Below are 27,300 nucleotides of genomic sequence, written 5' to 3'. Positions count from 1 at the left end.
TCCATACGCTCCACCGCCCACGCTGCGCCCTCGAAGCGGAGACCAGATCCTGTCGCCTGCACGTGTATGCCATCTTAATCGGTTCCCGATAGAATGGAACATCGGCGTGGGCTGAGATGGACGGCCGTTGAGGTTGCACAGAATAGCCTTTTGGGAGGCCTAACCCTAACTGCAGCACCTTCAGGGGCCAAACGATTCTACAGTTGTGGATTGTGGCTAGGACATGTATTCTGTGAATGGGGGAAGGGCAGTGGTGGCCGAATTTTTACAAGATCCTCATACAGAGGTTGACCTGGCGTGAATCTAAATTACGACCACGGACCAACGGACTCGATTACCGCCAACACCTTCCCTGGATGTTGAGTACAGCCTTAACAGGGGTTTGTAGCGCCCAGGAGGAATCCTTCACGAAACACTCGACACGATGATTGAGCACCTTATCTGACAGCCAGCCCGCTAAAAGTTGCCTTGAATTTTCCAACACGCTGCCATCATACACGGCCATTCATTGTATTGGTCAAAACATTAATTATTTGCACGTGCATGTCATCATACCACCATGAAGGAGATTTTCCCAGCGCTTATCACAGGTTGCATGATTAACTAGTTAACTAGTGATATTATGTAATAAGCATGTGTTAACGTAATCACCACCGAACACCACCGAACCGCCGATACCGAACCGCCGCCTCGCCACAAAAATCATTGAATTCTTGAAGCCTTCTAATCAACACGTTATTTCTTTGCCAGCCACTATTATCAAAAATGCCGTTATCCAAAGAGAATCGAATACAGATGGCTATATCAGCATATAAAAAGGGACAACTCAAATCAAAAGCAGCAGCTGCCAGGGTTTTGGGGTGTCTAGAAAGACTCTCCATGAATGGCTTTGTGGAATTAAACCACGCGCAGAGACATGTGCCAAGGGCCCATAAGTTAACATCTCTTGAAGAGGAGGTCCTTTCTAAGCACCTACTAGATACTAATAGGTGTGGCTTTTCAATTCAACCACAGTTCCTGCGTGGATGGCGCATATTCTACTATATGAGCGGGCAAATGATCTAACGGGGCTCTGTACAACTTTAAAGGTTATTACTGCTGTAGATTGTAGTATAAGACCTCGTATAGTTACCTAGGGAAACCATGAATAGGTTATAATTATTAAATATATAAGCTCTAAGGGGCTTCCTGTACTACTAATAGTTATCTTAAGAAGAAAAGAATACTAGGCTCCTTAGTACTAAGAATAAAATCTTCCTCCAGATTAGAGGCTCACTAATAGCGCTAATAGCTTGATGATAGATGAGATAGGTCTGAAGTGGCTAAAGGAGGTCTTTAACCCTTTCTCTAGCCTATACTTAACTAGTATAAAGTAATTACTCATTCTTAATAGCTATTCAAACTATCAGACTGCTAAGTTTGATGATTTTTATAAAGAGAATGTAAATATCTATCTTTATATACCTCTATATATATCTTATCTTCTTTAACCCCTAGATGTTAGGGTATTTTGGCTGCTTAAACGCTCATATAGAAACTAGTGGAGGGGATGATGGTGGCTAGAAATAATCATATTAATAAGGAGGATTTTCTCTACCTCTATCCTCCTGCTCATGAAGCAGTATTGAACAAGAGGAATATATACAATAGCTTTAAGTCTTAGATCTTTGGATAAAGATTAGGTCCTTGAGAGAATCACCTTTCAACTCTGTATACCAACACCACCACTTCTCATGGAATAATTAATCTCATCTGCTTTTAAACACCTCAAAACCTTCACTAGCTTGATCACAAAGTTCGCAGCTTACAGAGAAGCCTGTAGAAAAGGATACTTTCTAGTAGTTCAGTCTCTTAAATTTAACATCTTGAAAAGGCTGTGTTAGATGGTAATAAGTATGAATCTTCTTCTTTAACAAGAAAGAAAGGCTCTACAGGCCGAGAATGAGCTAAAAATGAAGAAGAAGATAAGGAAGCATGCTACACTAGGGAATGGCCTCTTTGTATCTATACAGGAAGGTCGTGACCGCATTCAGCCGCTTAATGAGCAGGTTGATGAGCAGGTTGATGAGCAGGTTGATGAGCAGGTTAATAAACTATACCAGAGCCTTGTCAGCGCGCTCCAGCCCGCTGCAGTGGCTGCTGGACTACTGGACATACAATACGGAGTTGCCCTAGCAAATAGCTACATATTCATATATTAGATAATTGATTTAATAGAGTTGGTGATTAGAAGGCTTCAAGAGTTCGATGATTTTTGCGGCGAAGCGGTGGTTCGGTGGTATCGGCAGTTCAGTGGTTGATTACGTTAGTTAACTAACTTCCTGAGACAACAACATGACAATAAGCAACCCCACTTTACCCTCTGATGGGCTAGGCCTAATCTCTGATCATTTATTGATGGGAAAGCAGCTGACGTTGAACAACATACTCAAAGTATCACAAACCAACAAGTTGGGAGACTGAGAAACTGTATTTGTACGGAATTCAGTAGTCACAGAGAATATATGGATATGCATTCCTATCTGCAATAAAGGTGCAAAGGGAAACAACTATCTCACTATCTTCGCAAAACCTTGAGTTACTTTCTTGCCTTTGAGAATTTCGCAGACCATAATGGTCGACACTCATTCAGAGCTTGGTCGCACCAGCCAGGTAACTCTGGAGTCCCTCCTCTGCTTATTTTTAGATTAAATCCTTGGCTGGCAAGCCACCCCAAAACAGCTGAATGCTCGGAGATTCATTGCTCCAGCTGATCTGCCGGGCCGGTCCATTAGACATCACTGATTAAATCGGTCACTGATTGGATGCAGCAGTTGTCTCTTTTGGAGCGATCGCGCCCGGACCGTTTTCCTATCCGAGATGGTAAAGCGTACGGATATAGGTACCTCTCAGGGCAAGCTACATTAGGCAAATGAATTTTAATTTCCTTTCCATTCCTTTTTTTTTTTCTGTTGGTACCAGGGAGCGGCCATACAGCCTGCACTTGTTATTGAACTTGAGCATTGTAAATGGTGTCTTCTATGATGCCATACGCTCCGGACGACGCTGCAGTTCCTTGACCAGATCTATCCCAACTTGGGTAGCTTCATCCAGGCTCTCCTCCGGCAAACCAAGCAGCTCGTTCTGTGCCTTGGCCGAGAATTCACCCGGATCATCGGTGTAAAACGCCCTCGCGTAGAGCAGCTTACCGAAACCAGCCATGTTACCACTCTTGACGAGCGCCAGACCAGCTTCGTATCGCTTCTTGCTGTCCTCGTGAGTGATCGTCCAGTCAGCGTCAGTGGTACCTGTGACGCGCTTGACGCTCTCAAACATGTTGTTCTGGCTGAGGACAAAGCTCTTAATGTACACGCCTTTGTTGAGGAACGTCGACAGAGTAAGGCTCTTGTTGTTTTCGTCCTCGGGTAGTTCCTTCAGGCTCAGGACCTTGGCCACAGCGCGCCCGACCTGCGATAACGTTGACGTAGTGATCTTGGTGTTGCCATCGTCGTAAATGGTCAGGGAACGCTTGTCAAAGTCAAACCCGAAGCGCGCCTCCCCGCCGGCCAAGCTGTAATCGTACCAAAACCCACAGCACACTGTGACCCACTGCATGCCGAGCCTCTCGATCTCGTCCCTGGTGGCCTTGGCCGCGGGCCCGAGCAGCGTGTCCTGGCCGAGTTGAATGTGGTCAATGTCGCCAGCGTACCCGTTGGGCATGATGTAAGGAACACCAGCCTTAGCGGCCGCCTGGATGAGCTTGCTCTGGGTGTCCTGAGGAGCAGTTGGGGCCATGGTGATGATCAGAAATTGCTGGCCTTTGAGGGCGGCAACAATGGTCGCCTCGTCATTGTAGTCGACTGGGGCGACCACGACGCCCTTGGGGATTTGGTTGCTGCTATCTTTGCGGGTGAGGGCCGTCACTGTGTGTTTTCCGGTTTTGAGGAGAGCGGCGACGATGTGGGATCCTACAGTGCCTCCGGCCTAAGTGTATTTGTTAGCGTGGCTGTATGCATGATGGTGGCGGATGGATTTGCTTACGCCGACAATGGCGACTCTCTCAATGGCGTTTTTTAAGCCGGCGGGCTGGCTCTTGGCGTAACCGGGCATTTTAGCTGTTTTGAATAGGATATGAATTGATGATTAGGGTATATTAATTGTTGTGATCGTGATCAAGAGTCGTGGTCGAGGTGTTGGAGCTATTGTGGCCGTTTGAGTTTGTGGATGTCTGGCTATTCCTTCTTGGAGCAGAAAATGCGTGTCCATTTATATATACATTTCAGACCCCAGTCTCGACATCGCTACAGAGCCAGACCCTTTGCCATTTCTCTCCAACTCAGCCTAGTCACACTTGGTCGGTTTAGGCAACTCCGAATAGCTATTCTCCGGCCCGTAGATCGGAATTGATTTGGCCAGATCTTCACACATAATCAACTCTGAGTCAGGCAACATGTGCATGACTGTGGCCGTCCAGCCACACCGTTAGGCTCCAGAATAGCCGCCGCAGCTGCGGTCAGCAATTACCGCCCGAAGGACTGAAATCCCTGTAATAGTGCGAAACCCCATATGGACCGAGATACGGGGACTGTCAGCCGCAGCAGCCGCACTCAGGGGCCCATTTACTAACACGGGCACTAATTACGTTACCGGACTGCGGTCGGCCAGACTAACTCCGCAATAGCCGCACCGCACCGCACCGCACCGCACCAACATTGAAGCGGCGTCAAGAAAGGAGAGCTGAGTACCATTCACCACCCGAGTCCCGACTAATAGACCTTCGCGCATATCTCCGGAGTGTCAAGACGATCAGATTGGAAATCAAGATGCAGGGGAAGAAGAGTCTTGTGACTCCAGCCAGATGCTCAACCTCGAACCTCAAGGAGAACAAATTTAGATATACTCCGTGGCAGCTCGTTGACACATAGATCCAAGGCAACAGAGTTGAAAACGCCATCATCATACTGGCTGATCAAAGCCCATACATACTACGAGTCGTCTCACTAGCTGGGCTAACTCCTCCCTCAAGCCTCAGTTCGCCTTATTCACCACAAAAATATCTTTCCAAGGAAAAGACAAAAAGACAACATGTCGCTTGGAGTGGCGCCCTCTGATCATTCAACACTGGGGCAGACGTCCCCAGAAGGCTCGAGTGAGGACTATGAAAACGACGTATCCAAGCAGCCCCCCGACAGCAACACCGAAGGCCATCAGCCCCAACCCTTTAACTCCAAGGTCGAACGGCCCCAGTCTATCGCCGGCGAAGTTCTCTTCCTCGCGGTCATCTGCTCCTCCCAGCTCCTCACTCAAGCCGGTCTTGCCCTCAGCATCGTGCCCCAGCACATTATTGGCCGCTCGTTCGGCATCGACGACCAGCCTGGCCAGCTGAGCTGGTTCTCCGCTGGATACTCGCTCACCGTTGGCACCTTCATCCTTATCGCAGGCCGCCTGGGCGATGTCTTCGGCCACAAGCTCTTCTTTGTTGGCGGCTATGCCTGGTTCGGCTTGTGGTCTGCCCTCGCCGGCGTCGCCGTCTACAGCAGCTCCAGCTTTTTCATTTTCTGCCGCACCATGCAGGGCATTGGCCCGGCTTTCTTGCTGCCCAACGCCATCGCGATCCTCAGTCGCTGCTACGACCCGGGGCTTCGGCAGAACATGATCTTTAGTCTGTTTGGGGCCACTGCCCCCGGTGGCTTTGTGCTTGGGGCTGTTTTCTCTAGCCTGCTTTCCCAGAGGACCTGGTGGCCCTGGTCATATTGGGTCCTGTGTTTTGCATGTCTTCTGCTGGCTGTGGTGACTGTCTTTGTCATTCCCGCCACCCCGGCACCAAGCAGAACAGAGCCTGAAAGTCCCAGTATCTGGCAGTGTGTCGATATCTTCGGCTCCATCACCGGCGTGGCCGCCCTGGTCCTCTTCAACTTTGCCTGGAACCAAGGCGCCGCTGTTGGCTGGCCGACGCCGTACACCTATAGCATCATGATCATCGGCATCGTCATCTTCGTCATCTTCGTCCTCATTGAGAAGAGGGTGAGCAGCCACCCCTTGATCCCCTTCGGCGTCCTGCAGATAGAGGCCCTCTTCACGCTAGCCTGTATCAGCGCCGGCTGGTCCAGCTTTGGGATCTACGTCTTCTACACCTTGAATCTCCTCGAGGTCCTGAGGGGCCTGACCCCTCTGCTCACGTCCGCCCAGATCACTCCGATCGCCATCAGTGGGCTGTTTGCTGCGGTGACCACTGGTCTGGTCCTCAGCCACTTCCGCACATCGACCGTGATGCTCATCTCCATGACCTTCTTCCTCATCGGAGGCATCATCTTTGCGACTGTGCCAGTCCACCAGACCTATTGGGCGCAGACTTTCGTGGCCATCATCCTCCTCCCGTGGGGTATGGACATGTCCTTCCCCGCCGGCACCATCATCCTGAGTCGGGCTATGCCGCGGGAGCATCAGGGTCTCGCCGCGTCGCTGGTCAACACCTTTGTCAACTATTCGATCTCCATTGGGCTCGGGTTTGCCGGCACGGTCGAGGGACAGGTCAATGATGGAGGGAAGAATATTCTACAAGGTTACCGCGGCGCACTATACATGGGTGTCGGACTCTCCGGCTTGGGTGTAGCGGTGGCTCTGGCTTTCTGTTTGGTGGAGCGGCATCAGTCCAAGACGCCGGAAAAGGTGGCGCAGGAAAAGAGCGAAACGCAAGAGGAGTATGTTTAGATATCTTCAATGGCAAGTGTTACCTAAATACAATACTGAATTTCTCATCCGACCATCCTAGAGTGCCACGCCATGTTTTGATGAGTTGGATCGCCGCTGTGGATGTCGGGCCCGAGAATCGATAGATATGGCTCCATGAGAAACTGATCCCAGTCCCCACCCCAGCCAATGTCCGGTAACGCGGGGTTGGCCTCGGGTTCCGGCGGCGACTGGAAGGGTTCGTAGCCCGCCTCGACAGCTTCCAGCTGGATCAGCTCCTTTCGCTTCTTTGCTATATTGAGGCTGAGAAGATGCCGCGCTATTGACAATGCCTGACGGGTCAGTCCTGTGTCCGCAGCCCTGACCAGGTTCTCCAACCCCTTGAAGGCCGCAGGGATGTGAGCGGAGGCGGCCGGCGTGTCGATGGCCAGCAAGACACAGACATACTGGAAGGCGCTGCCTATGACGTTCCAAAGCAGGCGACCCTGGTTGGCGAGCTGCTCAGCCGCCTCCACTGCGTCGTTACCGCTATCAATGATGAGTTGGATAATCTCGTCCGTGATGCCTGTCTTGAGCTGATAGATGCGTCGATAGAAGCAAAACGCAAGGTCCGCCTTCGTCGCCACCAGGAACGGATGGGTGAGTTGGAGTTTACTCAATGCCTTGAGGCGCTCAAATAGCTCCTCCCTCGGCGTTGGAGGCTGACAGTCGAGCTGGAACGGCGAGTTGGGCGACGGGATCATCTGGACTATTTGCACAAACTGGTCGGCAACGGACCCTTGTATCGGGATGATAGCCTGACAAGTCACGGATCCAAACCTGACAGCCGAACGATCGTACTCATAGGACAGCATGTGATGCGCGGCCCACGAGATCCAGAAGATTCGCCTCAGCCGGTCCGCATCATGTCCAACGACCGCGGCGCCGGCGACAGACGCCATCCTTTTGATGTTCTCTTCCTCGTGCAGCCCGACCACTTCGCAAAGGTGCATGAGCGTGCACGACGCGACCCAGGCATTACTGGGGCGGGTTGTGGCCCGTAGATAAAATAGCCGCATGCCCCACGCGATGATGTGGTCAATGCTCAGCATCCGCATAGAGGCTGGATCGTCGAGAATCGCTTTGGCGTACTGCACCAGGTCGGACTCCCGCGGGTATCTGGTTGGGGCCAGGAACGACCCACAAGCAGCGACGCCAGCGGCGACAGCGCCAAAGGCGACCGCCGTGCTGCCGGAGCCATGGTAATAATCCCGACATCGCTGGGCGTAGATTCTCGGGTCCATGTAGTCGCCGATCGGGCCCATTGCAGAGAAGTACACATTCGAGTAGAAGGCGAGGTCGTCCTCCGAGATGAGTTTCCCCAGGAAGCCATAAGCGTTGGAAGCCTCCTCGGGGCGGATCCCAAAGTTGTAAGCGAACGACTTGACCTCGGGAGGGCTGTCGGAGCCGAGAGCCACGCCCAGGATGTGCGGGAAGGCCATGGCCGCCGATGCTCCGGTGTATCTGGACTTCTGCTCGTCGAAGATTCCAGCCCCAGCGGTAGGGCTCTCTGTCGACGGGCTGTCAGCGCCCTGGGGAGCTCTCGCTACATGAGGCTGGCTGTCTGGGTTGCGCGATTTGGCGCTGACCCCGCTCGCCATACTACTCCCCCCGTCAAGGATGACGCGCTTTGCTAGTGGTGCAGCGTGCCCGCCTCCACTCCCACTGCTAGTAGTGTCGTCGTCGGCATACCTGCAGTTATATTCGTAGGTGATGCATGTGCCACAGGGATACTCCGCGTCGCATTTTCGCTTGCGCTGGTGACAAGGGATGCATGCCTTCTTTGCACGCTTCCGCTTGCTCACTATTGCCGACATGACTAGTCAGTTGCTAAGTCATAATCATGGAGGCGTATCACAAGACGGTCGGGGGGTAGTTTGATCAGCTCCCCTGCAAATGACATATGTTGATGTGTTGTTGGGTGCACCTGTTGGAATACAGCTGACAGGTGGGGACCGGAGGCTGGAGTTACTATCTCCCGAAATAATCAGTCACGTGCTATCCATCTCATTGGTGCATGTGTATGATCTACTTCTTTTTTTTGTTCTAAAATATGGGGCCGGAAAACGGCCCCATAGGAAACCCCGAACCAAAAATAGTCTATCCATATATGGTTCGGCCGAAAACGATCTTTTATTCTTTTATTGACTCTCAACAAAATTTCCCTTTCACTTGCTGGATCAAATTTAGAAGACAGATTCAATTTCAATCTAATCCGATCAAAGACGTAAGTAGAAAACCCACTCAAATATCTATTTCTGGGTGCACCGGGCTATACCGCCAAGCGCAAGAAGCTCTGTATCAACAGTCGAAACCAGGTCAACTGATCCGATAGGCCTTGCGCCCACTCGGGTGGCTACTTCAAAGTGAAGAATACTATACCGAAGATCCCTAACCAAGGAACGTATCTTCTCCGTACCTAGGTCGCTATACGTACTTGATTTCCTCTGCCAGGTGGGGCTTTTCTATCTGAGCTGCCGCCGCCTTTATGAGGCGCTCAGAGTCAGGCTCACTGAGTAGATTTCAGTCCAGGCTCAGACTCACTGAGTTGCTCAGACCAGTCAAGTGATTGGTCAGTAAGGTCCAATGAACGCTGAGTGAGCGCTCATTGAGTCTGATTGGATGCTCACTGAGCAGTCTACACTCAGACCGTACCCAAAGAAGCGCTTTGCCCCACAATACTATTTACTCTGCGACTACTTTTTGATGGCCTTCAATTTTCACCATGCTCCTCCTATTTCTGAAGGTGCATGATCTTCAGTCTCATTCTGCTCTCAAAAATAGCGCACTCAGCCATGATGACGCAAAACTGGAAGGCACAGAGTCCATCTGTCACGGGGAGGTGCCGGAGAACAGTCTTGGGTCATATCAAATTACTAAATTATAAATTGGAACTATTTTCCTGCTTCAATCCTCCAAAATAGCTTTCTCTGTTTTCTATCTCATCCTTTCAGATTCTCATCCTTTTTCTTGCATTGCGTGGGAAACTAAACTGGCCATTAGTAGAAAACAGTTGTTTGCTCAATAAGATGAGCTCGCCAAAGAATAGCGACACAATCAACTGCAAAAGGAGCGGCTATGTTTTTGGCGCTCATGCAGATGAGGATTCTATCCGAGAGAAAGATGAAAGGGTGCCCAAGACCATGAGGATGTACTGCCAAGCTATTAATCGTTGGATGAGGTGAGTTGACATGCACTTGTACGTGGAAAATGCCGGGACAATGGGTTACTGACTGCTGCAGGCTCGTTGAACAGTATGGGATCGAGGGCTACAAAACGGGGCCAGGCTGTGCGATCCCAGACCATACACTCATCAAAGACTTTCTTCGGTAGTACAGTCACTTCGCGCGTGGGACAAAAAGTAAAAATGGACGGCCAGGGATGACATCGGTTCTCAATTGCGCAGAAAGGCTCTTTGGAGGATTTGAAGAGAAAATGCAAATCAACATTGTGTTGGAAGACCGCAAAGAGATATCCTGTGTAAGCCCCTATTTGGATTTTATTTTCTGTGTTCCGCAATGAAAGCCGAGCTAATTGCGACATTGCAGGACTAAAGAAATACCAGAACCGCTGTGTACGAGAGAAGCGAGACCAAAGAATCCTCAATAGGGGCAAAGCAGAGCTGGTGATATGTGATAACGACGTTTCCACGCGGGCTCAATCCTTACTTATGCCCGAACTTGCCCACATTTCAACTCTCGTGTCTTCTGACAGGGAGCTCTCGTTTGATGAAATGCTTCTTTTCGTGGACGACCTAAAAACATATTGTGAACGCGATGTCGACGTGGCTTATCTTCCACGGGAAAGCCCCATCCAAGGTCGCTGCCCCCGCTAGAGATTGTCTCCAGGAAATCAAATGGTGAGTGGTCCCAAAATATAATTCTGAAATACATGCTGATTTTCCTAGTATGAAAAGGTCTGACAGAATTGCTCACATTCACAACTGTGTTCGACGTGAGAAGGCTCTGAATCTTACAATCTCAGAATCAAAGTTGAAATTCTGTTACGAGTGCATGAGATGGTTTGAATCAAGCCAATGGCGAGATTACTGCTCTTCTCATATTCAGTCATGGAGAACACAGCATTGTGAATTGAATATGTACCGAAACACAGGGATCGGGCCTGGCTACTGCCCCTTTTGCTTGTGGGACACAGAACTTGAAGCAGAAGACCGATTACATCAATGGTTGAAAAGTGGCAATCTGAAGCAACGCATTGAAGAAAAGCATATACCTGGAAGTCAGGGGCCTGGAGCGGAACCAATTTGTGGATGTGGCCAAGCTTTTGCCGATGAGCCTGACCTTCGACATCAGAGAAGGCCACAGACCAAACCGAATCCGAGAATGTGTTGGTTCTCAAATTGTCAGGATTTAGTAAAGATTGCGATCCCACGATGATAGTCCCGCTCTATTGCTGTATCTCGGTCGGGCATCCTCGGCCCTAAGCGGTTTCTGCACACGAGCACTGTCGTGGGCGATAATCTTACTGCCAGAAGACCTGCTTCAATAGGTATTTTGTCGCGATTATGGTATCTAGATACTACTTTTTAATACAAAATGACCAGATGAAGGAGTGCCGCCATTAGGTACAGGCTGCTGTACAAAGCTGAAAAACCTCCTAAACTATTCAAAGAAAGCAGAACGTTTTTACCGTCTCCTGGAAACAGTGAGTGAAGATCTAGACACGGCAAAAGAACTAAAAGAGCCACAGATATTCACATTTGCAACGCCGCCAGAGACAAATGCATGCACATAACCTGCGTGGGACATTCTATTGAGCCTTCCTGCCTAAGAGCGCTCACAGTCATATGCCTTGTGCATCTTGTGGCCTCGAGTACACATTTTTCAAATTATCCAACCTCCAAATCCAGATCTACTTCGTCCGGTCGTTGCAGCCCTTGGCCCTGCCAACGCTCCATCGCTGCAGTGAAAAGCTTGACCTGGTCCTTCTTTCCATACATAGGATGATCTTTGCCACGCCTCCACCGACTTTCTCTTGTTTCCATCAACCAGGCCTCTTCATCGTGATTGGACCTAAAATCGCTTTCGAAGACATAAGCACGTGTCTCGCAGTTGTACCATCCAGTACCTGGGTGGCGATATGAGTCCTCCCAGTCGTCCGTAAGATAATGCAGAAATCCACCGTGTGTGACGAGAACAATTTCCGCATCGTCATCCCCATTTGAAACCAGCTCCCGTAAAAGCCCGCGCAAAAACAGTCGAGCATCACGGGCTCGAGCTCTGATTGCATCGTTGCTCTGACTATAGCGGCTTCCAGCCTTCTTTTGGTTCCAGCCATCTTTCACCAAACAAAGGTCCACAGGCCATTTCTCCTTTTCCACGATGCGTCGTAGGATGTCTGGGTCCGAGCCAATGTCGCACGGGTCACTTGACGTTTCCTGAGCGTCAGGGAAGGCGATAATTCTTGGGGATTTGAGAGTCGACGTCAGAGCTGTCTGGAAAACCAGAGATGCAGTTTGAAGTGTTCGGCACATAGGTGAAGACAGGATAAGTGAAAATTTCGACTGGTCAAAGAAGGCGCCATTACGAAGGGATTCACATTGACTCTTCCCGGTTGGTGTCAAACGTGGGTCAGGAATGGTATAGCAACCGCCACCCACATTATGAAAGCCTTGCCCATGACGAACGCAATGGATGATTGGTGGCATTGTCTGTAATTCCAAGGTCAGTAGAGCAACAGTAGAGTTTGCAAGTCGACAATGCCAATCTTGACAGCTAGGAAAAAGCCCCTACCGTGATGCTGGGGACGTACGTTTTTTGGAACCAGAATCTTTCGCTAGCAGATTGTATAGATCCTCAGCTTAATGAATGTAAACTGTACTCATTGTCAAGACTGAAGAGCAGCAAGCGTGATGTGTAGTTTAATGCCCAGGGGAAAAACTAACAAATATCATCTTTTTTATTTGCTCATGGTTAATTATTTAGTTAGTCAACTAACTATACACCGTGCTTATAAAGCATACAGTCGCCTTGGAACCACATCAAACAACTAAGCTCACTCTTTTTAAGTCTCCAGGTAGCTAGTGTCTTGGCAGCCTCATTTGGAAAGTTATAGTGGAGAGATTTTCGAAAATTGAACGAATCGGAAGGCCCTTTGGCCCCAGAATGTTAAGCTTTTTAAGTCTCCGAGTGGCTAGTGTCTTGGCAGCCTAATTGGAAAAGTATAGTGGAGTATCTTTCAAAATTGAACGAATCAGAACGGTCCTTCGGTCCCAAACTGTTACAGTTTGATCAATCTATACATTTGAAACAAGTTTCCGACACAAAAACTCTTTTCCATCCTTGTTTTCCTTTCTTGAAGCATGTCATCGAAGAGCTATTGATTCTCAAGCTCTTGAGAATTTCAATCGTTGTGACTGTCACTTACTGTCGGGCGGCTCTAAATCTCCATCAGGTCTTGAATTTTTTGGCGCTGAGGACTTCCGTGGCAGTCAATATCATCGGCATACCTGGTGCCTTGTTTACTTAGCTGGCAAGCGTATTTGGCGCCCTTCAAACTACGGAGACATTGAAAATTCACAACATGGCTTTCGAGAATCTACGCGGAGCGTTCAAAACGCCGTCGAAAAACACCTCTCGGTTAAACGTGCCAGAAATTCCTCAGGATGAATCACCATCTGCTCGGATTGAGCGTCTTGGACGTGAACGTCCATCGGCATTTCCCAATCTGTGGACTGAACTCTTCTGCTTGTTTGGCATAATTATGTCACAGTTCTTGACCGAGTTCTTCGTCTCAGGCTTCACGGTCATCTTGCCACCACTGGCCCGAGAGCTGAAAATTCCACAGGCCTCGCAGGTATGGCCTGCAACTGCCTTTTCGCTTGTGATTTCGAGCACTTTGCTCATATTTGGTCGTCTTGGTGATATGTGGGGAGGATACCCTCTCTTTTTCGCTGGCCTTGCGTGGCTTCTTATATGGAGTCTAATCGCAGGATTCAGTTCTAGCCCTGTCATGTTAGATATTTGTCGAGCACTTCAGGGCCTCGGAGCTGCTGCCTTTCTCCCAACGGGAGTCATGATTATAGGCTCACTCTACCGGCCCGGGCCTCGTAAAAACCTTGTCTTTGCAATCTATGGCACCGCGGGTGTTCTGGGCTTCTTTGGTGGCATTGCCATTGCAGGGCTCGTGGGTCAATTCTTACACTGGAGTTATTACTTCTGGATCGGCGCTGCACTTGCAGCGATAACGCTCACGACATCAATATGCGCTATGCCATACTCGACTTTGGCAAATGACTCCCGAAAGAAAGTGAAAATGGACTATCTCGGTGCGATTTGCATCGTTTGCGGACTCGTTCTTACGATTTTCGCGATCACTCAATCTGCACATGCTCCCTCGGGATGGAAAACGCCATATGTCCCGGCAATTTTCCTCTTAGGCATTATTTTCCTTGCCGGGACGTGGTATGTCGAACAGAATGTTGTCTCAGATCCACTTTTGCCTGCATCACTCTTCTCAGTGAAATCAATGACACCTTTACTCATTGCCCTCCTACTTCTCTACGGTACCTGGGGTATTTTCTCCGTCAATGGCTCACTCTACTTCCAAACCGTCTTGTCAGCTTCGCCACTTCAGGTCGTCTTGTGGTACATACCCATTGGCATCGTTGGACTTGTCGTAAGCGTCATTGAAGGGTACATCTTACATCTCGTCCCTGGCCATGTTATTATGATAATCTCAGGCTTAGCCGCCGTTGGATCGCAACTCCTCCTCGCTCTCATTCCACCTAGTGGAGGAAGCTACTGGGCATGGATCTTTCCATCGTCCATTCTCAGCACTATTGGCATCGACCTGTCTACTATCGTGATGACAGTTTTCATTACGACAGTCGTCCCATCTTCGCAGCAGGGACTGGCAGGGGGTGTGTTAAATTCCGTTCTGCAGCTTGGCGTCGCCTTAGTCCTCGGTTTAACAGACATTATTCAGTCGGCCGTGGTCAAGGATAGGGGATTAGAAAAAAGCTATAAAGCAACATTCTGGTTCGGAGCCGGTGTCGCTGGTGCCAGCTTGATAATTCTGATGATCTGGGGCAGGATACCCAAAGCTGTCAGCTCGCTGACAGCCGATGAAGAACAGGAACAGGCTTCTTCGTCCTGATTTGTCAACCATTTCATATCGGCGAGAGGTCAGGAAAGCCGTACCTTGAGAAGGTTGCAGCAAACAGTGAGGCAAGGCAGCTTCGTGTTTTGTACATCATCAGCTCGTTGAATTGGAGGAATGGTCGAAGCTTCCGCAGATTGTCAGGAATGACCTGTTTCAAATTCTAGATAGTTGAAAGAGCTTTTCGTATCAATGTCATGTTGTTCGTTTTCATTTATCATGACGTTGTATCGTGTTCCTTTTGCCCAAGGCACCGGTGCTGGGCCCGTCTATTTATTTGGAAGATCGGCTGTAAAGAGGGGCCACATCAGCTTTTGCGTATAACATCGGTATTCGCATATTTGTTCAGGTTCCAGGTAAATGTTTTGCCTCTTTTATCGTTCAGCCTGTTTTTACGGTGGTTATTCTCGATCATGGAGTTCTAAAAGTGGCGGCAGCTCGAGTTGGTATTCGAGGTTTTTGATGGGGGCGCGCAGCTAGTCGGCACGCACCCTGGGGCGGGAGGACGCACCACGAACCAATCATGACACGGAGAAATGGAATCAGCCCCTGAGTTGCTTTAACAATAGGGAATAGGTACGGAGTATATCGGGGTGTATCCTGAGGTAGGGTTACACCTTTGGAACAAGTTCTCAGAATATCATGCTAACGCGACTGGATCTTTCAGGAAGCTCCCAAGTGGCGTAACAACTGGTGCAAGGGGAAAGAAGATGTGGATGAATTGATTGAGGAGATCAAACAGGTCAAAGCACCAGATCATGATGCTGTCTACGCATTAGATGGCCCATTAGTGCGGCTTTGGAAGCAGACACTACGACAGAACAGGCTGTGATTCGGGAGAGACTGTCATGGTACGTCGGGGATTGACTGAAGACGGACGTATTCAATTTGAATAGGTCTTGCAAGTACTCATCAAACTCCAAATCGCCTAAATCCCACATCCAAATTGAGTGCAATGACCATAAGAAAGTGCTTCGTTGAGAAAGCGCAGTATCAAACGTTCACACATCGTATGCTGGAGGCATCCTTCCAGAATCCTCATACCCAGGTAGCTCGCTTTCTGTCTCGAACATTCCCTCAGGTATTGGTGCGTCATATGCAATATGACCTATGTGCAAAGGATATGTTGCCGCAAGACAATGTCGAACGGGTTTTCGGTCCACCAAGGTCTGGGTTCGTTGAACGAATGTGTCCTCGCCGATGACAATTTCAAGCCTCAGTCGATGGCTCACAGAAATGCCAATCTTTTCATGGGATATCTCATTCACAAAAGTGCTGTTCCTCAATGATCTCTTAGTCTTGGGCTGCGGGCAGTGTAGTTCCATGTCGCTCGTGGCCTTTTGAGCGAGTAATCGAAATGGTACTTGGGCTTGCTTGAAAGTATCTTTGTCTTCTTTCCAGGAAACAAGATCCTCAGGCATCCAATTGCCTCTTATGTTCCCTTTGCAGATTGTACCTATGTACCTCTTATCTGGATTGGCGCCAAGTGGTGATGAAGGGTGCCTGTGTGAAATTTCGACTGCTTCTGTCACTGACCATCTCACTTCGCGGACCACAACTACCTTGATCTCAGAGGGACGACCCCTCTGTACCAGGGGTCCTTCAAGCAGAACGGTTCCGCTGAATGTGTCTTTTGACGTGCAATTGGGCAGGTGCCCAGGCAATAGGAAGAGCCTGGTGCTGAATGGCATTCGTTGGCACCTTCTGAAATGTTCGAAAACAAGCGGAGTACTGGGAACCATCGTACGGCAAATTTGCAGCTCGCGTGTTGCTTCAAGCTTTTCTCCTCCCTCCATCTTTGCATGAACAATCAACGCATATGACGTTGTCATAATTGGAGTGTGTGTTGTCGGGCTCAAGGACGTTGGAACAGCAAGGGAGAAATTTGATAAAGCTTGGTCTCTTTCGTTGGCTGTGGCTGCTCCAGTTGGGCGAAAAATCTCAGCACAAGCCAATACTTCTGCATAAGTAGCTTCTGGCTGCTTTTTTCTCTTCATGAGTTGTGGAATGGCCCTTCGCTTTGTCGATAGCGTGACAAACCGCGTCAGCGAGACTGACACTAACGGTGCCGTCGACTTGCCCCTAAAGCATGCTGATGGCAGAGATATGGCTCCGTAGAGAGAAGGAGTATATGTCTCTCCATAAGGCGTAAAGTAGATGTTGTGTGTAGCTGGCGCGTCTATCTCGAGAGTAGACATGGTGTGAGGCAGGTATGGAGATGAGGGAAGGGTGGAAGAAACTGAAAGAGAGGGGGTTTTGTGCCCACGAAGCCTTCTGACGCGATTTTGATGACGCAAAAATTGAGGATACATCTCATTGCTGGACCATGTGACTATCTAGATGTGCAATGAGCTTAGTCCCAAAGGGGAAGCCAAGAGACAGAGCCCGAGTTGGCTAAATATCAAGCGTCGAGTAGATGTGGGTCTTAAGGATCGAGACCATGATCTATATGTTAGAGCATGTGCATGCTGGCAGAAGGTAGACGCATTATGTTGAAAATCTTCTATATTGGATGTTGACCTCATCTATAATGACCTGTCAAGCCCGCAAGATAATCAAGGAATAAAGTGACTAGATGAACATCCAATCTTCACCCCACTCATAGACATATTCGATCCATCGTCGAGATGACCCTTCCATAGCTCGACGAGCCCAAATCTTCTCAAGCACCTTCAAGGCATTCGTCACATTGTGACAGCGCCATAGTGTCCACAGATGTCCAAACACATCAGTAATGAGTTCCCTTTGAGACATTGTTTGTGCCTCAGCGCCAATGACAAATGCAGGCCATAGGATGCCTTTGAGATGGACATCCGCGGGGTCCATAGATTTGAGATGGTAAAGGATCGAATCCAGTGAATTGCTGATTCTCCCTTCTCTGAAAACATCGCTTTCGAAAGGAACTGGGAGAAGTTGCAGCGCGTATATCTCGACCGCTGCTTGCCAGACACAGGCAAGTTGATATCTTGGTTTCATGTAGTGAATTTCCGCACCCGCAACTGCCCACTTCATTGGAGAGAAGTTCCGCAGATGGGAGAAAATGTTGTCAATCGAATCCGGTGGCATTTCGTGAGAGCACGAAGCAGCCGCATTCACGAGAGAAAGCACGTAGAGAAGGGTTGCGGGGCACCCGGTCCATGTCTGGGACTCAGAACGCTTCAAGATGTCGAGAGTAGGGGACATCGAGAAGAGCGGCTGATAAGGCTGTTTGGCCTTCACAAATGTCGACCCTATGATTTCAAAACTGTAACATCGAATTAGCGACCATTGCTGTATGGGACCCAGACTGGGACCTACTTACATCGCGTAGCTCGTGTCAAAGTATTCGCTCATTTGAGGCAAGTCAGCGGCCAATTCTCCATCCCTTAAGAGGGCGAGGGATAAGCCGCGTTTTGGCATCACTTCTCTCAGTCCACGAAGATGGTATCTCCAAGTATCTCGTCCAGAATCCATGAGCTCGAACCATATGGACATTATCATGGACGCAATGACACCGTCCGGATTACTGAAGCATCCCGCATATGCTTCGCTTCTCAAGAAGCTGAGAGTTCGCTGTTTGTGGTAAAGGGCATCGTGATATGATGCCAGCTGGTGCGGATGGTGCACCTGCTCAACCCATTGTGATATTTGTACTTCATTTGGATTCGACTTGTATGCCATAGACTTTTCGTTGTATTGAGCTGATGCGATTCGGAAGGCCTGATGTAGAGCTGCGACTGACACCACCGCGTGGCATAATCCCGGACATGATGGAATCAATCGAATGAACTCCTTGAACGGATTTGCCCGCTCGAAATCATATAGCACGCATTCCTGGCAACACTGTTGCTCAACTGATCTTCAATCAGCCAGTACTCAATTGGCTCAAGCACTCCCCTTACAATAAGCAATATAGTCTCGCATTGACGGAGACAAATCCTGCAAGGCAGGATCATTCAGGACCCTGCTGATTGGGAGGTGTTGCTCTTGACGTGGCACCTTCTTGCCCATTAATTTGCCGCGGCTTGCCACACTGTCTGTCCATCGCAGAGGCTTGTCTTTGCTGTATCCCAGACAGGGTCGCTGTGAAGATGTGCATTTGCCACAGATGGGGAGTGCTCGGTCGCACTTGAGGCGTCGGCGACGACAGGTCCAACAAGGAACATCGACACAGTTCGCAGCAGAGGTATTCATACTCATTGAATTCCAGAAGTCTTTTGGTGATCGTAAGAAAAGTGAGAGTCCGAGTCCTTTGAACGTACGTAAGGGTACCGATCATAGATCGCGCTATTCCTAGGAAGGAAGCCAAGACGCAAGTTTCCACATTTGTCGAAAACGAGGGTCCAGCGGATATCTGGCACAACCAATGGAATCACACAAAAGGTCTCAATTGGAGGTCGCATCAGGTGACCGCCCGTAGTCCTTGCATCAGTTACTGCAATGGTAGACCTCTCAGAAGCAAGTGTCAGGGAGTTTTCCAGACTGTAAGTTGAATTCCAACTCTGGGGATGGTGTGTCTAAAGGTTCCATTATTCGACGCACTTGCGACTATTGTCTGGTTCTGCTATCTAAAATTTGGCGTCGGGGACCCTGCAGAATGGTACAAGCGGAGTCGGGCGCTTAATAACCCCAATAGCTTGTCGGAGCTGAGACGCATTAGTGTGAATATTGGGAATCTTTTTTTTGAGTCTCTGGATTTCCAGCAGAGGCGGCCAAATCCATCAGAATCCAGTACCGCATGTCGATATGTAGATCTCATGGGACGCATTGGACACTGGGGGTTATTCCGCCAGTTAGGCGCGGTAGGAGCGCTGTTGCTTTATGGGGCTTTGGAGGCTGTTTCTCCTGTACAAGCCTCAGCTTAAATAGAATAATGACCTTCTAGGAAGCTTTTTACGAAGTAGCGCAGATAGACAATGCCTGAACTTAGGTCTTGCCTGTGTAAACGTACAGTACCGAACGCAATAAAATTCGGTCCCCAGTCGACTTGAAATTAACTCAAGAATTGGTAGTACATAAAACGCATATCCATTCTATCTCTGTGGACGGCACAGCTACGTTCCAATTTCACTCATATCTAACCTTATTGACCAAGCTCCCAATCCCCTCAATCTCAACCAAAAACTCATCCCCATCTCTCAAGACAACCCTTGGATTCCTAAAATAACCGATTCCCGCCGGCGTCCCAGTTAGGAGAATCGTACCCGCTTGCAAGGTAGTTCCCTGCGATAGATATGAAATCTGCTTCTTGGTAGAAAAGATCATATCCTTGGTGTGGCCATCCTGGACAACGCTTCCATTATGGATACCTCGGATCCGAAGGGTCTGCGGATCAGTGATCACGGATGGTGAGACAAGGACGGGGCCTACCATATTTAATTTAATCAAGTTAGTCAAGGGAAACGCAAATCCCAGCGGCACGTATTATGAGAAGGCAGGTAGGTAGTTACGTCGGGCACTAAGCTCGGGAGGACAGAGATGAGAAACATACCATTAGGACAGCTCCCATCTAACCTCTTGGAAAAACTCCACTGAGCAGTAGCCATTTGCAATGCTCTCGCGGACACATCATTGAAGCTGTATAGCCCAAGACGTAATCCAATGCTTCAGCCTCTAGGATATCTCGACCCGTCTTACCAATGACGACACATAATTCGGGTTCATAGTCACTCGTGTCATCCTGCGCACATTTCGGAATATTAATGGTAGCCGGGTAAGGACCGGCCAGTGCAGAGCGCGGCTTGGTGAACGAGATTGGGACTTTGGGGAGGGATAGTTTTGCCTCATTAGCATGGTCGGTGTAGTTGAGGCCTAGGCAGCGGATGTAGTTGCATTGCGTGGGATCAACCGGGGAGAGGATCTGTATTCCATTTCAACTTAGCACAGGTTAGGTGAGATTAGGTTACAGGCTTAGGTACCTTTTTCACACGATCTTATCCGTGACACATCCATCGAAGATACTTCCCTCGATCAGGTAGACGAGGATGTCGACGCCATTGACGGTGTCTTTTCCCATATCGCGGTCTGTGTCGACTAACTGGCTGAGGTGGATGTGGCTGTCCTCGACCGCGACAAAGCGTACAAGATGTGACCAAGAAGACATTTTGGTGTTCGCTGAATTTCCCGGTATACTTCCAACTCGTTAAGACACTGATATAAGCGGTGACCTAAGTCTTTCTACCATATACTACTCCATTAATTGCTTATGCATCTATTCGTACACCAAGCGGGACGACGCATTTCCGACAGCAAAACTGGGGCTTAGCGGGACGTGGGACGTGGGACGTGGGACGATCCCGCCACCTGAATGTTTAATGAAAATGTGAATTGGGGGATAATCCATTAAAATTACCAAGCGCGCTATACAATGGCCCTATCAGCACCTTGCACCCCCTTTTCAGGCGCCTCCATGGAAACGTCTAATTCAATCCGCGCATACGAACGCTGGGCTTCCAGTCGAGTCAGCGGGCCCAAACATAGGTCCAATTGTTAACACGAATGGACAAAGCAGACTGAAAGACTAAAATATTCTCAACATCAAGCAATTTTCACAACCAACTCAGAAGCCGTGACCTCTTACCTGGGCCTGCTGCCATACTCGCACATTACCTCGGTGCCAGGTAGGACATCTTGTTTCATAGTGAAGGGGGGAAATGGGAATGAAAGTGAAAAGAAAGGAGCTATTTTGCCTGTATATAAAAAGCAGCCTAGGCATTATTTATGTACAGTTTATTTGCCTGAGTTTCGCGGACCCACAAATTCCACGGTCTCATGACTGACCATCGCGTCATCTGCGTTGCAGCGAACAGCTCCGAGTCTTGCAAATAATACAATGCCTCACTATCCTTCAATGGTGCAGTGCCGGCAGCGAGTTGAAGGGTGAGAGAAGCAGTTTGCACCCGCGCATTCTCAGCCGTATAGATGGCTCTAAAAACACTCTCTTCAATTCCCCCACCAACAACAGTAAAGCCGTGCCCTCGCATCAGAACTACCGAGTGGGAAGAGTTTCCGCTGCCCTCCGAGAAGCACGCCGATAGATGTTTCCCTAGCCGTTGGTTTCTGATCAGGAGATCGCGGACATCCTCTTCTGAATAAAACTCTGCAATGTCGAACTTGGGGACACGGTTTCCTGGTTAGGAATAGAGCAAGTAAGTATAGCCTCTCAATCAGCTTACGAGCTATAGTGAAGAAGACTAACCTAGAAAGCCTCCCATATGTACGCATGGACGTAGTTCAACACCTGCATGGAGTGTCAGATACCATACCGACGAGGATTGCCGTAGTTGGTTCTATGAACCTATTCAAGCCGGTCTTCTCTGGGATATTACACAGTAAATCGAAGAAAATAGATCAAATACCTGTAATGGTGAATGGAAGAAGGGCGGGTGAGTGGCTGTGGACCACGCTATGAATCTCCGGGTAGCGTTTGTATATCTCACTGTGGATGAAACGCTCGACATAGCCAGGTGGACTATCGGGGTCAACGGGGGAAGCATCCTCTACCCGATATTCCACGATGTCGGCTCTCGAAGACATGAGTGCGGGAGCCATGTTGCGAGGCATCAAAAAGGTGCTCGGTTGCTCTGGGTGCCGCACGGAAAGGTGGCCATACGCATCGAGGACCCTGTAGATGACAGTAAGCCCGTTATCCCACAATAGTATTCAGGAAGCGTACCTATGATGATGAAGAATATGGGACCCGCTGATGAGCGTGTGGAAAATGGACGGCGTAGAAGGGGTACCGCTTGTCGCCATTTCCTCATCTAGCTTTGCGTACAAAGTACAACTTTTGTAGAACTGAGCTCCCACGAAAGAGCGATATTCCTGGGAGAAGCAGTTGGTGTGACCAGGCTGTTTGGGGTTTTTGAGGTGGCAGCATGTTCAATTTGTTGGGCTATTTGCTCATCCCTGACTTCAAGTGACAACCGATCCCAGCATGGCAGCTCAGGGTAGACAAGAAGGGGTCTATTTCTCCATCCGACCAGGCGACAGACCGTGGACAAGCAGGTCGGTCGTCTGGACCGGACATAGCACAACCCGCAAAATCCGAGCCCAATCCAGAACGTCCCGCTATGGCTAATCTCAATGAGTGGTAATGGGGAATGTACCAGCTGCTCTCCTCTTTTCGGTAGACCTCTTTCGAATTCTACCAGATTTGATATTTGCAGATATTTGAACAGCCACTATGTTACTAAAACCATATAAAACACTAAAAGAAATTAGTAGAATAGGGGGGAAGTATTCTCTTAGTAAATTCACCTTTATAGAAGAAAGAAATTCCAACTGTTTATTATGCTGCTGCTATCTTTGACATTCCTTATATAACTCTCTAAAGTTAAATTAATGGATGTAATTATCAAACTAAGAAGCAAACTCCTCCTTGTTGTACTGTTCGATAACTACATTGCTTTAATGTTAAGGCAGTAGAAGTTACAAAAACACCAGTCTTCCATTTGCACGCTACTCTATCCAAATTCAAGCTCGCCTATATCACCACACTGCATAACGGATTTACAATGTATGATTAAACCACGCCACCGCTTGCGCGAACGCCCGTTCCTTCGAAAACCGAACTCGAGGCTGGCTAAGGTCTCCCCGAATAGCGAACCCGTGAGAGACCCCGCTGAATAAATTAATCTGGAATTCCTGTCCAGTGCCGATCAGAGTCTCCTCAGATGCGTGGCGGTTCGCCATGGTGAAGATAGCGTCGTGTTCTGAAAAGGCCAGTGAGTTAACCAGGCATGGCAAGAAGTAATCGGGCAGGGCATGGGAGGCAGATGATACCTGCAGCAGAGATGGAGAGAGGCCTCTGAATCGCGCTCAATTCCTCTTTCGTGACGAATGACGGATGAGCGATGTAACCGGAGTCCAGTTGTCCTACCTTGAGGTACCGGACGACATACTTCAGATGAGTAAAAGCAGGGGATCAGCGCGGCTCTGCCAGAAGTATCCAGAGTCTCGGAGATGAAAGACATTAAAGCCGTACCTTGCCACCAAAGCAGTAGCCAGCCGCAGCGACTTTTTGCACGCGCAGGACTGTCCTAAGGTGCTCGTTTGTGGCCTCGACAATCGGGGCTACATCATCAACTGTGTGGCGGGAGAGCCAAGCGCCCACGTCGATCGTCTTGGCGTCATAGTCTCCGATGTTGACCTGATCCCCATTGAACAAGTCAGGGAGTACGGCCAGGTACCCGTTCGCGGCAAAGGCATCTGCCACAAGCTGGCTGTTGGGGAAAATGCCAAATATGTCGCTCAACAGAATGACTGCTTTGTTTGGCTTTTCGTCACCTTCAGGGTGGGCAATGTAGGCTCTGACTGTTCGTAATTAGCGAGTATCCATCAGCTGAATGATTGGACGTACTGTTGTTGATCTGTTTTATCTCCCCTTTGGGGTCCCCCTCGTGGAGAAAGCCGGTGAAGCAGCAGCTTCCTGAGATTGAAGATGCCATGGTTACAACGCACGGAAAAGCGATAGCTAGTATACATGGCGAGTAGGGGTAAAATATATCATTCAGAATGAAATGGAACGTGGAGTTACTAAAGCCGAGATTTACCTGGCGAGGCCCAACGCCCAAGTTCAAAAGCCGCTCCATTACAATAGTCCCCTAAAGGTCCCGCAACGGAATACCGCGCCAAAACATTGTGTGGGGTTTCTATACGTTCATTTTGCGCCCGCGGTATGATGGGCGGCACTATGATACCACTGAAGCAACGTAAGATACAAACTCAAGCTCCCCCAAGGGAGCCGGGTGGCCTGCGACTTTTGTGCATGAAGTTTGTCAAAGAGGCTGGTAACCTTGGTGGATCTGACTTTGTACACCCCTAGTGTTCAGGATGAGGGCAGACTGCTGTTAGCGCTTTGCGCAAACAGAAGATCTCTTCAGTCTCATGATAAGTCCGACCCGCCGTCTCAGGGCGAAGAATAGGCACACAGTATTCATAATTATAAAAAAATGCAACTCTGCGGGACTATACCAGTATTAGGCCCGGCGAACTAGTCCGGAATGGCCACTCGGTTAAATTTGCATGACACATATGTATATATATATATATATATGTATAGTTTTGGGATACCATAAGGCTTACTTCAATGAACTGTATGAAAGTCGGGTAGACTACATCAGTTTCTAGAAGATGCAGAAACTGTTGCTTAATTTAAGATACAGGTGGAAACATCGATGTTCGTGGAGACATAAGTGCTGCATATATCGGCTCAGACTCACTGCCGAAACTATAAACGTACCCCCTTCAATACTGCTGCAGAAGATTCACCTCAGGAAGGTAGTCAGCTGCTAGAGTCTGATGTATGCAGGTCCGTGAAAGCATAGCAAACTGATGCAGCGGCTGCTGGAGTAATTTTCGGTGGGCATCCTGCAGAAGCTCTTGAAGCGAAGAATATAGCCCTGCCACCAGCCTTTGGTAGTACCCCTGGAGTGAGCTATCATCACAAGCACATACAATGTTCATGGCAACAGAGAACGCGTGCCAGGGGGCAAATAATCGCACGTACCACCGGAAGGGCTCGATCCGGGGATCCTGGTACATGTTGTTGAGAGCCTGTAGGAAACTGGTTGCTAACGAGAGTAAGGTGCTTGGAGATATAATATCCTGAGAGAAGTAGCCCTTGGCGGTCCCCTGCACAGGCTTTACAGCCACCAGCTGTAGAAAAGCGTGGGTAACCTCCACAAGCTGTTCCAGGAACAAGTGGAAAGGGATTTTATCTGGCAGCAATCCCTTTAGGAGTGCTTGAGAATTCCGCTGAAAGGTAGCAGCGATTTGCAAACGACAATGGATGTCAATGCTGGTCGTACACAGACCTGCAATCCCGCCATAATTCAGAGAGCGGAATGCATGCTGTCCTTCGGCCATAACCATGATAAAGGTTGGGTCTGCGAGGGAGCTTGGTCCAGAAAAAGGCGAGCTATTATCCTTGGGTGGCGCAAAGAAATCAAGAAAGTCTATTGCCGGGGAGATCTGTTCCCTAAGGGAATCAGGCTGGAGCATTGGCGCGGAACCATGGTTAAAGGAGGCTTGGACATCTAGCAACGATATTATATGCCACAGACGGCGGCGCATTTCACGTTCTAATGGCGTGACCATGAATGGCGGGTCGGAAATGTCAAGGAGGAGCGACTGGGCAATCCTTAGCGCTAGGCTTAGCATTGTCCATGCCCTTCGGCTCTGGTCATGCGCTTGAATCGATACCTGCATGATAGCGAGTTAGTGGTCGGGAGTATACATCCTAAAAACATGGTAGAAGATACCAGAAACAGCACAAAGGCTTGCAAGACAGCAATATCATCAGTATTGATATAATCAGCATGTTCGAGAGCACGCTTAGTCCAACTGTGATACTTATTAAGGAGAAAATCACGAGAAGAGTCGAACTCTTGATGGCATCGGTCATTGCTGAGTGTCGTGATTGTCATGTAGCTGATAGCACAGACTAGAGCCCTAGGAGCAGGATGGTCTGCAGCATAAGTGAGGTATGGCTCCCCTTGCGTAACGTGGGCCCATAGCGACGAGCACTGCAAGAAGGGAAATATGGGATCGACCTGCATTATGTAAATTTGCAGCAGGCGAGAATCATCGCCCTCCCTGGGCGCCACATCGTTTGGGGATATATAATGCTCCTGGCTAGTACTCGGGTAGTTGAAGCCGTCGTGCTGACTGCCCGCTGGCTGGATAGCACCGTCTAGCGACGGATTGCCTGGGCCCAGGGTATCCACACCACTCCAAGTAGAACCCACATTTAGCGATTCGCTATAGTTTAGATCCTCGAGACTAGACTCTGTCTGGCTGGTAAGCAAGTTATGAACCAGTCCCTCGAGCATTGAGACGCGGTTTGATAAATTCGGCATCTGGACATGGGGCATCATTTCCTCCTGAAAGCGCTTCTTCTTCGTCTTCGCCGAACGTCCCCGCGGGAGCCGAGTCCGCTCAACAGGGACACACTCAAAACTGGCTTTGCGGCAGCTCGTGCAGGGATAGAGCTTGTCACACTTGACCTTGCGTCGTTTACATGTCTCGCAGGTGAGCCGGGCACCAAGGCCCAATGGAAACTGGCTCATATTGATCCAAACTAGTCGCAGATGTTGTCAAGAGATGGTGACAGGCACGATTGACTTGGACTCTTGTTGAAAAGCTTTAAGGGGATGGAATGAGGGGGCCATCGGTGGCGATCGCTCCGAGCCGCCGATCGTGGTCCCCAACCGCGAATCAATACTTAATCAACCACAAAGTTAAGTTACGTACTAGACTCCTGTAGCCCTAGCTGAAACAAAGACAAGCTTTCCTTGTTGCTTCCTGGACCGTGTCTGTGACCCTAACACACACAAGTAGAACCAGGAACGAGGTAAAAAGACAAAGACAGACTAGGCCGCCAGTAATGACATCAAGACTCTCTCCGTCGAGTCACTATATACGGGAATACCCCAACTCTGCTTGCTTCCTGGTAACTAGGTTGCGACTAGCCTTTGATGGGGTAAAAAA

The 27,300-nt window shown here is 49.1% G+C and overlaps 10 protein-coding genes across 10 annotated transcripts; 2 read left to right on the top strand and 8 right to left on the bottom strand.

The window, feature by feature from the left end:
• Window positions 1–3,018: 3,018 nt before the first annotated feature.
• Window positions 3,019–4,089, bottom strand: Aud_009482 (aromatic alcohol reductase; the record flags this gene model as incomplete). Its single annotated transcript, XM_043294334.1, has 2 exons — window positions 3,019–3,963; window positions 4,021–4,089. The coding sequence occupies 2 exons, from the start codon at window positions 4,087–4,089 to the stop codon at window positions 3,019–3,021; spliced, it is 1,014 nt and encodes a 337-aa protein (XP_043150269.1).
• A 975-nt stretch (window positions 4,090–5,064) lies between these two features.
• Window positions 5,065–6,690, top strand: Aud_009481 (MFS transporter; the record flags this gene model as incomplete). The annotated part of the gene is made up of 1 exon (XM_043294333.1): window positions 5,065–6,690. One exon carries the CDS (start codon window positions 5,065–5,067, stop codon window positions 6,688–6,690), a length of 1,626 nt encoding a protein of 541 aa, XP_043150268.1.
• A 44-nt stretch (window positions 6,691–6,734) lies between these two features.
• Window positions 6,735–8,525, bottom strand: Aud_009480 (uncharacterized protein; the record flags this gene model as incomplete). Its single annotated transcript, XM_043294332.1, has 1 exon — window positions 6,735–8,525. The coding sequence occupies one exon, from the start codon at window positions 8,523–8,525 to the stop codon at window positions 6,735–6,737; it is 1,791 nt and encodes a 596-aa protein (XP_043150267.1).
• Window positions 8,526–11,557: 3,032 nt separating this feature from the next.
• Aud_009479 (uncharacterized protein) lies at window positions 11,558–12,376 on the bottom strand (the record flags this gene model as incomplete). The annotated part of the gene is made up of 1 exon (XM_043294331.1): window positions 11,558–12,376. The coding sequence occupies one exon, from the start codon at window positions 12,374–12,376 to the stop codon at window positions 11,558–11,560; it is 819 nt and encodes a 272-aa protein (XP_043150266.1).
• Window positions 12,377–13,251: 875 nt separating this feature from the next.
• Window positions 13,252–14,826, top strand: Aud_009478 (uncharacterized protein; the record flags this gene model as incomplete). The annotated part of the gene is made up of 1 exon (XM_043294330.1): window positions 13,252–14,826. One exon carries the CDS (start codon window positions 13,252–13,254, stop codon window positions 14,824–14,826), a length of 1,575 nt encoding a protein of 524 aa, XP_043150265.1.
• Window positions 14,827–17,400: 2,574 nt separating this feature from the next.
• On the bottom strand, window positions 17,401–18,489 carry Aud_009477 (uncharacterized protein; the record flags this gene model as incomplete). The annotated part of the gene is made up of 2 exons (XM_043294329.1): window positions 17,401–18,073; window positions 18,131–18,489. The coding sequence occupies 2 exons, from the start codon at window positions 18,487–18,489 to the stop codon at window positions 17,401–17,403; spliced, it is 1,032 nt and encodes a 343-aa protein (XP_043150264.1).
• Window positions 18,490–19,875: 1,386 nt separating this feature from the next.
• On the bottom strand, window positions 19,876–20,911 carry Aud_009476 (fumarylacetoacetate hydrolase family protein; the record flags this gene model as incomplete). Its single annotated transcript, XM_043294328.1, has 3 exons — window positions 19,876–20,174; window positions 20,446–20,668; window positions 20,738–20,911. The coding sequence occupies 3 exons, from the start codon at window positions 20,909–20,911 to the stop codon at window positions 19,876–19,878; spliced, it is 696 nt and encodes a 231-aa protein (XP_043150263.1).
• A 604-nt stretch (window positions 20,912–21,515) lies between these two features.
• On the bottom strand, window positions 21,516–22,424 carry Aud_009475 (class II aldolase/adducin family protein; the record flags this gene model as incomplete). The annotated part of the gene is made up of 4 exons (XM_043294327.1): window positions 21,516–21,937; window positions 22,007–22,048; window positions 22,167–22,391; window positions 22,421–22,424. 4 exons carry the CDS (start codon window positions 22,422–22,424, stop codon window positions 21,516–21,518), a joined length of 693 nt encoding a protein of 230 aa, XP_043150262.1.
• An 895-nt stretch (window positions 22,425–23,319) lies between these two features.
• On the bottom strand, window positions 23,320–24,257 carry Aud_009474 (uncharacterized protein; the record flags this gene model as incomplete). Its single annotated transcript, XM_043294326.1, has 4 exons — window positions 23,320–23,522; window positions 23,593–23,710; window positions 23,795–24,123; window positions 24,170–24,257. The coding sequence occupies 4 exons, from the start codon at window positions 24,255–24,257 to the stop codon at window positions 23,320–23,322; spliced, it is 738 nt and encodes a 245-aa protein (XP_043150261.1).
• Window positions 24,258–25,056: 799 nt separating this feature from the next.
• On the bottom strand, window positions 25,057–26,879 carry Aud_009473 (uncharacterized protein; the record flags this gene model as incomplete). Its single annotated transcript, XM_043294325.1, has 2 exons — window positions 25,057–26,013; window positions 26,073–26,879. 2 exons carry the CDS (start codon window positions 26,877–26,879, stop codon window positions 25,057–25,059), a joined length of 1,764 nt encoding a protein of 587 aa, XP_043150260.1.
• Between the last annotated feature and the right edge of the window lie 421 nt (window positions 26,880–27,300).

Source organism: Aspergillus udagawae (assembly GCF_001078395.1).
Source record: "Aspergillus udagawae IFM 46973 DNA, scaffold_7, whole genome shotgun sequence".
NCBI lineage: Eukaryota > Fungi > Ascomycota > Eurotiomycetes > Eurotiales > Aspergillaceae > Aspergillus > Aspergillus udagawae.
Note: the sequence above shows the minus strand (reverse complement) of the source record. Positions and strands in the feature narration are given on the sequence as shown.